The 14,742-nt window shown below is 49.1% G+C and overlaps 1 protein-coding gene across 2 annotated transcripts in view; it reads left to right on the forward strand.

Annotated features, from left to right (window-relative positions):
* CD99L2 (CD99 molecule like 2) overlaps nt 1–14,742 on the forward strand; it is a 120,919-nt gene that overhangs the window by 87,900 nt on the left and 18,277 nt on the right. For both annotated transcript variants that reach the window (XM_055123490.1, XM_055123491.1), the window contains exons 3-5: nt 7,595–7,663; nt 9,237–9,317; nt 11,589–11,651. In XM_055123490.1, the coding sequence (XP_054979465.1) occupies nt 7,595–7,663; nt 9,237–9,317; nt 11,589–11,651 (213 nt within the window). The remainder of the gene's footprint in view (nt 1–7,594; nt 7,664–9,236; nt 9,318–11,588; nt 11,652–14,742) is intronic.

The raw sequence follows: 14,742 nt of genomic DNA on the forward strand, positions 1-14,742 counted from the left end.
TTTTGCAGTTATGAATAGGGTGTCGGTGAACATTATTTGTTTCATTCTGTGGCCACACCCTGCTATGCTTAGGGCTTACTCCAAGATCTGTGCTCAGGGATTACTCCTGACAGTGCTCAGGGAACCGTATGTAGTGTTGGAGATCGAACCTGGGTCCACTGCATGCTGCAAGCTCCTTAACCTGCTGCACTATCTCTCTGGCCCTTGGGGACCATTATTGTCCATGTCCTTTGTGCACAGCTACAAAATGGAGCTGCCAGGCCGAGAGGTGTGCTTTGTATTTCAGCAGCGTCTCCCACATTGTTTCCAAAATGAGCCCATCACTGTATACCTTTAGCAATGTTCTTAGAAGAAAGCATATTTCCCAACCTTATACTAGAACCAGGTTTTACCAAACCTGATAGCAAATTAGCTACCCATGGCATATTCAGTATGCCAAAAACAGTAACAGAAGTCTCACAATGGAGATGTTACTGGTGCCCGCTCGAGCAAATCGATGAGCAACAGGATGATAGTGATATAGTGATACAGTGATAGCAAATTAGTAATGTTGCTTACTATACACATACCTGATGACAGCGGAGCACCGTTTCACACAGCTTTCTTAACAAATAATGGGGTTACATTCAAATAAGCCCATCATCGGTTAAAAATATCCTAAGTCAAAAAAATGTCCTTAAGGTACTAGAGTATAGTGGAGTAGGCACCGGCCTTTCACACAGCTGATCCAGGTTCAATCCCCAGTTCCTCAGACCCTGCCAGGAGTTATCCCTGAGCACAGAGCCAAGAGTAAGCCCTGGGTGTGTCCCCCCCGAAATGCACTTAATACATGTAACAGACCGAGCATCAGAGCTTAGCCTAGCCCACTTTCAATGTACTCCTGTTCCTAATTAGACTGCAGCTGAACACAGCCCCCTGAAGACAAAGCCTGCTTTGAAACCAAGTGTCAAATAATCTTGTGTAATTTATTGACGATGGTGGAGTATTGATTATTTGCCCTCACCCTCGCATGGCTGCCTGGGACTGCGGCTTGCTGCTGTCGCCCAGCCTCACTGCATATTGCTAGCCTGGGCGAGGCTCACAATTCACAATTGGGAGTACAGTTGCTACTGAATGCGGATCGCCTTTCCACCATCGTAAAGTCAAACTCATAAGTCAAAGCACAGTGAGTTAGGCACCATCTGTATCCATTGGCTATTTGCATTTTGCTCCTCTGGTAAATCATTTTTATCCTTTGCACTTTTCAGCTGGGTTGATTGTCTTTTTTATGGGTCCTTAAGATGTCTGTATATTCTGGATTGAGAAAGGCAAAGGCTCCCTCCGTGAGCCCTGCCACTGTCACTGACTGTCATCAGGCGAGACTTACCTGGCTTTAGTACTTGGCTCAAGGTGAGTCAGAAAACATCAGTCATTGTAGTTGGCCACCTTGACTGTAGCTGGCCTCTGGTGTAAGAGTCAACCGAGAGGCTGGAGCAATAGCACAGCGGGTAGGGTGTTTGCCTTGCACGCAGCCGACCTGGGTTCGATTCCCAGCATCCCATACAGTTCCCTGAGCACTGCCAGGAGTAATTCCTGAGTACAGAGCCAGGAGTAATCCCTGTGCATCGCTGGGTGTGACCCAAAAAGCAAAAAAAAAAGAGTCAACCGAACACTGGAAATGAATACCTACTCCACTTGATGAGCAAGCTTAATGCAATTCCTATTTAAATTCTACCAAGAATCATTGTAGAAATGACAGAATGATCCTAAGATTCATACAGAAACTCCCAGTATCAAGAAGAGCGAAGACTCGAATACTTTCCAGTTCCACAACTTACTACAAATGGTTGAGAATCAGGATAGTGTGTGACTACATAACGATTAAACATCGGACTCCAGAGACTAGAATCAAGAGCTTAGAAATAAACTCGTTACATCTGTGGTTAGTTGACTTATGAAAAGGCACTAAACCATTCAGAGTGGGGGAAGAATTGTTTTTTTAACCAAATATTACTGAGACAACTGTCTATCCACATGCAAAAGAAGGAAGTTGGATCTCTGTCTCACACCAAATACTAAAATTAAGTCAAATGAACCTATGCCTAAAACTAAAAGTCTCTCAGAAGCCTGTGTGTGTGTGTGTGTTGTGTGTAAAGTGAAAAGTGACAGCTTAGGCTATTTTCATGATCATGTACATAGGCCTACACAATGTGGTGAGCCTTTCTTGATTCCTAGGAACATTAATGCATTTTATTAGCTGTGGCATTTTTTTCCAGGACGAGAGTACTAAGCAGTGCTCCAGGATCCAGAGGGCCACAGTTCAGAGATAAGCCTGAGGACATGGTGCCGCTCAGACCCTGCAGTGCCACTGACCAACAGGGCTGTACCGGCAGTGTTTCGGTGCTCCTGGGCTCCACCTGGTGGGCTCCACCTGGCACTGTCCAGAGTGGCGCCATGTGCTCCTGGGGATGGCTCTGACCCCTGTGCTGTCTTTTCTGCCCCTGTCATGATGGTTTTAATGAAATTGTTCATTGCAAAACATAAATAAGACCCCAAGCCCAGCCCTTGGCTAGTGTAAACAGACACCCCTGTTACTTTTTACTTCTGTGTGAGCTTATTAACCTTGGTCACTGTCCCATCTAATCTCCCTCAGCACGCATCAGCCTGTGTGCCCAAGACCCAAAGGAGCACTGGCATACAATGTTTTTAAAGACCACAGTCACTCAACTGCCCGATTTTCCTTCTTAGCTTTTGTGGGCTGGAGCGATAGCACAACAGGTAGGGCGTTTGCCTTGCATGCGGCCGACCTGGGTCTGATTCCTCCGTCCCTCTCAGAGAGCCCGGCAAGTTACCGAGAATATCCTGCCCGCATGGCAGAGCCTGGCAAGCTCCCCGTGGCGTATTCAATGTGTGAAAAACAGTAACAAGTCTCACAATGGAGACGTTACTGGTGCCCGCTTAAGCAAATCAGTGAGCAACGGGATGACAGTGACGGTGACAGTGACCTGAGATTTCAGTTAGTTAGGCCTGTCTACCTCTCCCTGGGCCAGTAACGTTTGGGTGGAGAAAGTTTAACTCTGTACATCATACAAGTCTTTATTTTATTTTATTTTTGCTTTTTGGTCACACCTGGCGATGCTCAGGGGTTCCTCCAGGCTCTGCACTCAGAAATCACTCCTAGTGGTGCTCAAGGGGACCCTCTGAGATGCCGGTGATCAAACCCAGGTCGGCCTTGTGCCAGGCAAAGCCCTCCTCATTGTACTATTACTTTGACCCCATCATAGAACTTGCGGTTAAAGAATTGCTGAGCCACTTACAAGGACCCACAAGTAAATGACCTTTTAATCACCTGTTTAACAGTATTACTGGGTGCCAGGCACTTCCTAGTGATAGGTGTGGACTTGGTCATTTGCTCTCTGGATGGGCACAGGCTCCAAGTAAGATAATGTTTCAGGTGTTGGGGCAGAGAGACCCAAGAAGGTAGTCTGGAGTGCCTACAGGGAACAGCTGAAGAGGCAGCGGAAGGGCTCAGCAGACAGCCCCGGGCGCCATGTGCATGCCCTGAGGCCCGGGTTCCGGCCCCAGCACCACGTGGTACCTCGGCATCTTTGGGTGTCGAGCTTAAGCACGAACCTGGGGGAAAATGTAGCCTCTGGGCACAGTCCGTTATGCTCCACAAGGACACAGAGCAGGAGCGCTGTCCATGACCCAGAAAAGGGCTGGGCGTGCCCTGGAGGGCGATCTGTGAGGCGAGCGTGTGGCGGGGAGAAAAGGCAGAGGTTGGAAGGGGCTGAATCGGGTAGGGGCTAAGAGCGCCAGCGAAACTCCTCTGACGGTTCTTTTATAGAGGAAAAAGTCTCTGAGGTGTAATTCCTACCCCCACAAAATTCCGTCTTTAAAAGTGTGTGATTCAAGGGGCTACAGAGATAAAATACGGGTTTAGGTCTTGTTTAATGCTGACTACAGTTTGAGTCCTGGCGCTGTATGTCCCTGAGCACATCCAGCTGTCACCCTGAGCACGGAGCCGGGAATCTGTGCAGAGCTCAGGTAGGTGTGCCCCAAGACACAAAAATCAATGCAGTGAGTAAGGGGCATATGGTGCGTACTGCTAACCTAGGTTGGATTTCTGGCACCCCATGGTTTGCTGAGCACTCCAGGTGTGATCTCTGAGCTCAGCCGGGAGTAAGCATTGAGCATTACTGGGTGTGGCCAAAAAAAAAGTATGCAATGAAACACAGTCACATACACAAATCTGGGTTCAAGTTCTACATCCTTGTAGGCTCGGGTATTTGGCTTTTCATACTGGTCTGATCACGGTAGGTCTGTAGTAGGTTTTATAGTTGGAAAGTGTGACTCTAATTCTTTATATTCAGCCAAGATTTGTGTAGCTATTTAGCGTCTCACACAAGTCCACTGCATGTTACTACCATCAGCTTAGCTACCTCTCAAAATAAGAAAGTGGGAATCGGGTAGGTTTTACATAGATTCCATGGCTTAATTTGGGGTCTGTTGAAACCTTAAAAATACTGCATCTGGCCAGAGAGATAGTACCTTGCAGGCAGCTGACCCAGGCTGGAATCCTGGTCCCCCATATGGTCCCCAGCCCCTACCAGGAGTGAATGCTGACCACAGAACCAAGAATAATCCCTGAACACTGCTGGGCAGACCTAAATAATAAGAAAAATGTTGCATCCGCAGTTTGTAAACACAGGATATTCTATTAATTTGGTTCTCCTTCAATTTCTTTTAACAATGCTTGTTAGCTTGTATTGTAGAGGTCTTATACTTCTTTGATTTCATTCTATTGTAATGCAGTAATTTTCTTTTCATATTTTAGTGTTACCATGTCATGATTGGGCTGGAGTGATAGCACAGTGGGTAGGCAGTTTGCCTTGCACGCAGCCGACCCGGGTTTGATTCCTCCATCCCTCTCAGAGAGCCCAGCAAGCTACCGAGAGTATCTCGCCCTCACGGCAGAGCCTGGCAAGCGCCCCGTGGCGTATTTGATATACCAAAAACAGTAACAGCAAGTCTCACATGGAGATGTTACTGGTGCCCACTTGAGCAATTTGATGAGCAAAGTGATGACAGTGACATTTGTGACCATAAGGAAATATAACTGATTTTTGGTGGAAAATGCGGGCAGGGAAATACAACTGATTTTTATATATCTAACAGTCCTAAGACTTTACTGCTGATGGTTTTTGTTTTTCATAGTTTTTTTTTTAACATGAGAAGGTTTTTTTCTGTACAAAATCATGGTATTATATTCTCCTTTCTGAAGACCCCTGACAGTGGGATGGTCCAGATCACCTCGTCGTATATGTGACTCAGGGGATTATTAAACTTAGGGCCTCGCCCTGGTCTTGGTCGTTTCCTAAGCTGTGCAGCTCTCTTCTGGGTCCTTTTTTGCTTGGAACCCCCAATGGTAGAGCCATCAGGATAACCTCAACGTATGCAGGTAGCTCTGGGGTTTGAACTCGCAGCCTTGCACTTGCCAAACAAGTGCTTTAAGCCATTGATCCATCTTCCAGTTTCTTCATTCATCTTATTAGATAGATATTTATTCCCTTTCCCCCATACTATGTGTGTACACACATATGTGTATGTATATATGTAGATACATATATGTGTATATATATAGAAAAAACACATATATAGAAAGACATATATATGTATTTTTTTCTTATTCTCTGCCTGGATTCACTAGTCTATTGACCAGGAGTGATGGAATGCACATCCTTGTTATTGCTGGCCTTCAGAGAAAAGCTTCCAGTGTGCTTTCCATAAATAAAAATGTATGCTTAGAACTTAAAATATCATGTTATCTATGAACTTTTCATAGATTCTCTTTATTAGGTTAAAGAAATTTCCTTCTCTTCCTAGTTTCTTGAGTGCTTTTGCATTTTGCTTTTGTTTGGGGACCCTGCAGTGCCCAGAGGCTATCCCTGCCTCTGTGCTCAGGAGTGACCCCTGGCACTGGGATCACAGGAATGTGAGGCACGCTCCTTACCCCTGAACTACTGTTCCAGTCTTTGAGTAGTTGTTTTAAAATCAGAAATAGTGTTGGGTTTTGTCACAGGCTATGTCTCCTCTACTGAGGTGATAGTTGGTATCTTTCCCTTCATCCCACTAGTATCCGTGACATCTAATAGCCTAGTTCTCCCTCTCGGAGAACCTGACAAGCTACTGAGAGTTTTCCTGTCTGCATAGGAGAGCCTGGCAAGTTCCCCGTGGTGTATTTATATGCCAAATACAGTAACAATGGTGGGTCTGATTCTTGTTACTCTGAAAGAGTCTCTAATGTGGCACCATTGGGAAGGACGAGTAAAGAGAGGCTGCTAAAATCTCAGGGCTAGGACAAACGGAGACGTTACTGGGCCCGCTTGAGCAAATCGACAATCAATGGGATGTCAGTGATAGTGATAGTGATAGTAATCCCACTAGTATAGGATCTAATCGGTTGTTCTCATCTTGATGTATTCTTTCATTCATACATTAAGTCCAGCTTGCCTGTGGTGTCTAACCCCAATACCCTGCTAGGTTTTTAGTGACTGGTATTTTGCTGAGAAGGTTTCCATGTAAGTTATAAAAGTTAGGGGTCTAGAATTACCTCACAGGTTTATCTGGCTTTGGTAGTATGTTACCAGTTGTCTCAAAGAATGAGATCCGTGGAGAACATGGGATTAAAGGACAGTATTGAAATCTTAAACTGCGTTGAATTATTTCTCATTTCCTTCAGCCTCGTCATTTATCTTTGTTTAATGCAATTGTGTGTCCACTGGTCTTTCGTTGACCAGAAGTGCCCCTTTCACCCTTACTACAGCTTTTGCCTCTGTCTCTTATTCACTGTCATTGTTCCAACCATTCGTGGCTGCCGTTTGCATAAAGTACCTTTATCCATGCTTTGGCTCTGAACCCATATTTCTTGCCATGTGTTTTCTAATTCTTGGCCATTGCTGAGTGGTCACTGTATATAAAGCTAAACCTGTTTCCTCGCTGGCTTTCTATTCCGTATGTTTTCTTTCCTTAGAGAACAGTGTTTGCATTTGCAAGGGAAGAAGCTCTTGGGAAGCCTAGGCATGCTGCCCCATGCCATCACTGTGAAAGATGTGCATCTTTCTGGAGGCATCAGGTTGAACCAAAAGGCCTTTAGTGCACAAGCGTGTTCATAAAATAGTGTGCATTTCGCGTGGCAGTCACTTTCAGTTTATAAGATGCTGCCATCCTGCGGGGTCCATCACCACACTTCATCTCTCGGCTCTGTTATCTCTGGTTATAGCTGCAGGGATACAGTGATGGGAACTGCCTCTTGGTGTAAGTCAAGGCTTGACACTCGCTGCACCACGTGATCATGATCATCTCCCACAGGTCTGAGCATGAGTCCTGCTCCCTGGAACCCCCAGATCTCCTGCAGTACCACACCCCTCTCATCATCACCATCGTCTAAAGAAAACCGATTGGGAACCATTTTGTACAAACTTATCTTTGTCAGCAACCAAGCGATACTTGGAAGCTTAACAGGCCGCCTAAGGCAAGGCCTGAGCCAGGAAGTGGCCGTTGCCTTTCGTGACTGAACATGCCTCCCTCACCGTCCACCCTTTTCCTCTTTCAGAGAGACGAGACCTTTACGGCACCACAACTCGGAGACCAGCCACAACCAGAGCTCCGGCAAAGCCTGCAGGTAATGGGGGATGATGGGGGGCTTGCTCAGGATACTGTCTTCCTGAGAGACACCCAGGATTTCAAGCCCGTGACCTTCATCTAAACGCAGGCTTCACTTAATGAATTTAAGATGTTTGACCAATATGCCTTCTGTAGTTTTATGGTGGGGAGGTGCTCCCAAGAAACGCTCAAGGGACCCTGGGTGTTACTCTGGTGATTATCAGTCAACTAGAGCAGATGACTTAATGCTTAGTCCCTGAAGTGGAAGGGGCCTCCAAGCCTATAGCCACCGGGGCTGAGGACCTCCTGGCCTAGAACCCCCATGTTTGGCGTGGGGTAAGCAGTGCCGGCAGTTGAATCAGGGTTGAACTCATGCAAAGCATAGGTCACTAAGCCCTGAGCTAGCAGTCTCCCTGGCCTGTCCCTTTGTGAATTTTTTTTGTGTGTGCTGTAGTTGTGGGAGTGACGCCTGACAGTGCTTTGTGTGTGTGTGTGTGTGTGTGTGTGTGGCGGGGGTCCACGCAGTGCTAGGTATTGAACCCAGGGCCTTGTACATCTAAAGCATTTATGCTACTATCACTGCTATAGATTTAGCCCTTATGACTTCTCTGTGTTTTTTTTAAGTTCTGCTTGGGGAAAATTGAAAAACATACCTAATTAGATTCCCTCCCCTCTTCAGCCCTTTTACGTTCTAAATTCAGGAAGATGTAGATGTCGTAAGACTTTTTTTGCTTGTTGGGTCATACCTGGTGATGCACAGGGGTTACTCCTGGCTCTGCACTCAGAAATTATTCCTGGTGGTGCTTAGGGGACCATATGGGATGCTGGGAATTGAACCCGGGTCGGCTGCATGCAAGGCAAATGCCCTACCCACTGTGCTATTGCTCTAACCCCAGATGCCATAAGTTTTATGGAGCCCAGCAAACCTTTCCTTTGGGGAGCTCTGGAGAAGAGCATTTCGCTGCCTGTGGCATCTTTGAGCGAAGAGTTTTGGAACTTTTTGTTTCTTTGCGACCCTTCTTGCAGTCCTCTGTCGTCATTAAGGCATCTTTGCTAATGTAAAGAAATGGCCAGGGGCTGGAGCTATAGTACAGCACTTAGGGCGGTTGCCTTGCACACAGCCGACCCGGTTTGGATCCTCAGCATCCCATATGGTCCCCCGAGCATCGCCAGGAGTAATTCCTGAGAGCAGAGACAGGAGTAAACCCTGTGTATTGCCATTAGTGACCAAAAAAACAAAGAAATGGCCAGACTTAGGGTGGTGGACCCCCTGACTGGGCAGGGCGTGCTCCCTGTGTTCGCTGGGTTTGGGTCTTGGGATAATATCTCAAGTCATGAGCATAGTATTGAAATGGTCTGACTGCCGGTCCAAGCAAAGGAGACCTAGGGATCTAAGTAAGTTGGAAACCCTGTGACATACTGCAAAGGCAGAAGATAGCGACTCCTTCATCCTCTTGGTTTCAAGAAGTCGGGGCCCAGTTTGTCTCTTTGTCTTAAAAGGGACACTGTCTGCGTTCGTGAGTGTAGGCTTGGGGGGAATCTTCTCGCAGCTGTTCACCGGTTGTTTTTGTTATGTTCTGGGCTCTCTGCAGGTTTAGATTTTGACTTGGCTGATGCCTTGGAAGATACAGATGATAAGCAGAAGAAGCCGAGCATGGGGGCAGGTGAAGGAGGTGAGTCCCTGCTGCTCGGAGGTGTTGGAACTCCCTGCTCATTGTGTCGAATACCGATTCCTAAAAAACACAGGAGAACCCCAGAGTCGTGTTTCTTGAGCTTTTTGATATCAAGACTCCCCAGATCGAGTACCTCAAAGCTTTGTTTTCAGTGGGTCATACCTGTCAATATTTGTTATCTTTGTACCCAAACTCAAGAACATCTTAACTATTTATTCATTTAAAATGGATAGCATTAGGGCCTGGAGTGATAACACAGCGGGTAGGGCCTTTGCCTTGCACGTGGCTGATCCGGGTTTGACTCCCAGCATCCCACATGGTCCCCCGAGCACCACCAGGAGTTCATTACTAAGTGCAAAGCCAGGAGTAACTCCTGTGCATCGCCAGGTGTAAGCAAAAGAAAATGGATAGTAATAAACTGACAGATGTGAACCTAAAAGATCTTTAGGAGAAAAAAATGTTATTTGTCAAGATTAAAACCAATATTAAGTGAGAAGATTTTTGTGGTGCATGTTTTCAAATTTCTGTAGTGTCTGTCTTGGTGGACAGGTCTAACGACCTGAGTCACAGGTCCTGAAGTTCTTTTCTTGTGGTACGTTGAAGAAATCTGTCCTCACGCGCATGTGCAGTTGGAAAGGGGGAGCGTTGTATAGACTATTGAGAGCTTTCTTTGAGAACACACTGGGAAACGACTGTTTGCTGTTTCTTCTGGCTTAAGCTCTGGGGGGACCAGAAAACCCTGCATGCCCAGGCTTAGCACTGACGAAGCCTCATTGGGCTCTCTTGTCCTTTAAGGGACCTCGTTCCCATTTGACGGTCACGTGGGAAACATTGCATCCCTGCGGTTTCGTCAGCATCATAGCGCAGTGCCCCAAATACGTGTTGGTAACGGCCCACTCTGTGCCGCAGCTCCTGATCATGCTGAAAGAAGCTTTAAGGCGGTAGGGAAACAGGAGGCAAAACATTCATAGAGTCGCTGTGACCCTGGCAGTACAGTTGGTTTCTTTCGCAATAAGGTTAGGAGCTGAGGCAAATATGCGGAAAGGGAATCGGAGGCTTGGGATGATTCCCTCTCAGGTGAGGTACCTCGGCCTTCCTCCCGGGGCCCCAGGCTTTAGAAATGATGTAAATGAAGGGAGCTGTGGGGGGATCCATGAGATAATGGGGGAGGGCCTGGTGAAGTAGCTACACAAATACAAAACAGTGTTAGTAACGTTGCGAACTGCTCTAGCCCCGATGATAATAATAATACCGTGGTTCAGCAATACCACACAAGGACTGCCTGCAGGAGGGTCACATTCCTGCCCTGGAGATCCCCACAGGGTGGGGGTCTGGGTGATTTTGGTTTCTGAGAATGTGTCCAGTGGTGGCAAGCTAGGAGGCTCACAGTGGTGGGCATGAGTTTTCAAAATTCTAATTTCAGCCTCACAGCTTATCATTGGCCAAGCCAATGGCCGGTGGTTGTTTATGAAGCGCTAGTCTGGTTGCGTTCTGTCTGGGGGTACCATTGTTATATGGGCCACACCCCGTGGGTGGTGGCCTTTAAAGTCAGAGCCCCCAGCCCTGAATTTTTCCTAATGCGAGTGGCCTTCCTTGAGGTCGACAGGAAGAGGAGCTGGACCATTCCGCACTGGCCTCTCAGCACCTGCCCCATGAGCATGCCCAAGAGGAAGGGAGGGGCTGAAGGCTGAGCTGTCATAGTCGCACCCTCGCCCTGCTGCCTGGCCCTCATTTCCGTTACTGCAGAGAGCCACTGAGCACCCAGGCAGGGAGCGGAGGCCGTTTTCTTTCCTTGGCTCGCTTCTCTCTGGGCGACGAGGTCTGGGAGCATTTGCGTCAAGGAATCAACCAGGTCTTGGGGGCACCCAAGATCAGGTTTTCCGCTCTCCAGCTGTGGGAGATCGGGGACTGCCCGTCCCTGCAGCTGCAGAAGAGCCTCTAAGAGTCTGGGCTGCAGGCAAGAGGCCCCAGCTGTTCCAAGGTCTTCCCCGACCCAGCCAGGCCTGCCACGATGAGCTCAGTTTCAGTTCCTGCAAAGTCGAAATCCGTGGCTCGGTACTAGTGTCTCATGGGGGCCGACACCTTCTCTGCATGGTGCCCCTCGTGTTGGAACGACTACTGCCTCACAGGTCCTGGGAGAGCTGGGGGACAGTTTTGCTCGTTCCCATCAGGCCAGCTTATTTTCGGGGGGTGGAGTCGGGCAGCATCTGCAGCAGGATATTGCTCTTGGGCAGGGTCTAGGCACTGATGAGCACGTTTGTTTTTTTGCAGCATTTTCAGACAAGGACCTTGAAGACATTCTGGGCGATAACTACAAGCCGGACAAGGGTAAAGGTAGGAGCGTGGCCGTGGGCCGACAATCTCTTAGACCCAAGCCGGGCTGGGGGCACCCCGCAGACTTGACCTCTCCCCCGCTCTCCCTACATACATGTTGGGGTTCACTCTAGAATGAAAGCAGCTGTGTCACCCAAGGCAGTGTTCAGAAGGTCCTTTGGAAATAACGCTGCCCTTTCCCTGCTGTTCCTTGTCCTTCGTGGGGTATCGGGGCCCACCCTAGCAGAAGCTGGGATAGCAGCAGTGATGCAGGCATCGTTGGAAACTGCTCCCCCTCTGCCCCCCACCCCCCGGCCGCCACGCACCTTGGGAGGAGCAGAGGCCGCTGTGATGGGCTGTGGAAGAGATTCGGAGCAGAGTCAGGCTGCTGTTTCCTTGGGATCCTTTGCAGCGGTCTAAGACTTCCAAGTGGTAAAAGTAGTTCAGGGCAGTCCCTGTGTGTGCGGTCCCCTGCGATCCCGGGTGACTGGACCTTACGTAGCGCCTTACATGGCAACCAAAGTCCGTGAGACAAACCGGTGTATACTCGTGCGCCTGGCTGTCTGTGTCTGGGAAACTCGAGGCAGGCGTCTAAGCAAGCAGGACTGCAGTCCGGACACAGGCGGCACCCCCAGAAGAGAGCACCTTCAGATCGAACCATCGTGCCCGCACCCCCTCGTCACCATAGCCGGGTCATCACCCATCCCCTCACACCTCCAGAGACGGAAGCCTTTTGTGACAGTAGGTACGTCGGCAACTGCCACTGTGTGGAGACGACACTAGCCAGGCGTGCTTCAGCTTGTAGTTTGCGATCGGGATCGTCGCTGGGGGTTGTAATCCGGCCACTGGCAGTGTGTTCCCATGGCAGATCACAGGCCACCGTGGTTCTGAGCAGAGGGAGTTCTGCGCGCTTCCAGGTGTAACCCCGTCACTTTCCCGCACTCACGGCCGTGGCATTTGCGCCTTTCTCGCCGGAACTGCGTGCCCCTCAGGCAGGACCAGTGTTCTCTTCTGCTTAAAGGATACTGTAGTCCAACCTGTCCTTCAGAACACCTTTCTAGACAGTATCATCCCGAGGAAAAAACTCTAAAAGCCTCTAAATGAAACTCACAGGTGTCAGGAGAACATGGAACATTTAAAGGGCAAACCCAGCAAATGAGCCAATTACTCCTGGGTGACAAATGGTATTTCCAGATGGTGAGATGAGGCAGAAGTAGCGCAGAAGCACGCAAATGAAAATCTGAATGACATGTCCGGGGATGGGGGAGGGGGGCTTCCTTATTAAAAGTCCATGTTTTAGCAAGGAAGAAGTGTTAGGAAATTCTTTAATTAGGCTCATATTTGAACTTCTCTTGTAAAGGATAATCAATTGTTAGCTTTGGTTATATCCGCCGTCATTAAAGGTGTCAGTGGAGGGAAGATAAAGGAAATCCAGCGGAACCAGTCCAAGCACTAAGCAGACGCTGCTTCTTCGAGGTGCACAGTGGGATTCTCAGAGGCACTGTGTGCGTCACACATGCGCACCCCACTCGCAGAGGCAAGCGGCCACTTCAGTAAGTGATGGTCCTCGGCACAGAACCGATCCCAATGACCTCGTTCTCCAGCCTGCGGTTGTACGCACGGCGACTCATTTCCGAACTCTGCTAGCTGTGTGACATATTTATCTCTTCTCCAGAAAACATCTCTGCTGGCTGGGAGCTGTAGGTGATGGTGAGAGTCTCTGGCTAAGAGAGCTCCTTCCTGCCACCAGGCCCTCTGCCTCTTCCCTTCCCTGGCTCTTGGACTCAGTGAGATCTCCGGGCCAGTGAGGGTGTCTGCTCTGTCATCTGCACCCACGGCCGCTTCTCCCAGCTCTTTGGTCCCCTGTGACTCCCCTGCTTAGCCCCTTCCAGGGCTTTCTGGCACTTTCCCTTTCACTGCAGTCTTGCTCACTGTGGGCCGGAAGCTAGAAAGGTGCTCACCTTGCGTGCAGCTGACCCAGGGCCGATCTCTGGCACCATATACGCTCCTCTGAGCCCCCCCCCCCCGGAGTAATCCCTGAGCACAGCGCCAGGAGTAAGCCCTGAGTACCCTTTGGTGTGGCCTGTCCTTCCCCGGACACACAAATCAGCCTTTTCCAGATGTGCCCCGGAACACAGAAGTGACTTCTTAGCCTTTGTGACTTCCGAACACAGGGAAATCCTCAGCTCCCGTCCTTGCTTCTGGGGGAGGAAAGCTCGGGAGGGAAAGGGCAGGGTCAGAGGCCCAGCGTGACTTCGAGGGACCCTTCAAGCCTCCGGAGATCCCAGCACTTCACTCCCAGCCCCGCAGACTTCCCATTTGAAATGCTTTGGAGAAGCTGCAGAGGGGAAGGTGATGTCTTGCTTTCCATTGAAATTCAGCATCTGAGGGCCGTGGCTGGATGAAAAGCTCGAGGCAGCATTTTTCCAGCTGCCGCCACAATGCACGCCAGCTTTCCCGGCTTGCTTGCTTTTTATCATTAGCTGTTGACCTGGTCGGCCTCCCCAGCCCACCCTGGTTTTAGAATGTAGCTTTCCGTCAAGAAGCATTCGAGGAGTTCAGGAATGATCAACAGGCAACGGGGCGGGGCCGGAGAGCAAGCATAGGAGTTGACACTCTTGCCCTGCACACAGCCGACCAGGCTGGGACACAGGGTGCCCTGCACACATCCTGGTGTGGCCCAACCCTGCCTTCAGTCTTATGCCTTTCCCCCCAATGCTGTTGCTTGCTGCTCTGATTTCTTGGCTGTGGGATTCAGTATGTCCTTCTCTTCACAGTGGAAGAAAAGAGTGTTAGACACCACGAAGGGTATGGAACAACCATAGGCACCAAGATGGGTATGCGGTGACCGTAGCGTAGAGGGGATGTCATATGACCCATTAGAGCTGGTGGAAGTGGAGTTCAAGAGAGCCAAACACAGCACTTTAAAACTGCTTTTATATAACTTAGGTAATATGGTTAAAGAATATTCAAATCCGTAGTAAGAAGTGACGCTCCCCACGACCACCAAAGTGCCCAAGGGTCCTCATCACCCTCCTCTAGTCTGATCTTTGTCCCTCTCTGTTAATCGATTTTTGAATCCAAGGCCAGCGGGGTGCCACTGTCTACTGTC

Source organism: Sorex araneus, chromosome X (assembly GCF_027595985.1).
Source record: "Sorex araneus isolate mSorAra2 chromosome X, mSorAra2.pri, whole genome shotgun sequence".
Classification (NCBI taxonomy): domain Eukaryota; kingdom Metazoa; phylum Chordata; class Mammalia; order Eulipotyphla; family Soricidae; genus Sorex; species Sorex araneus.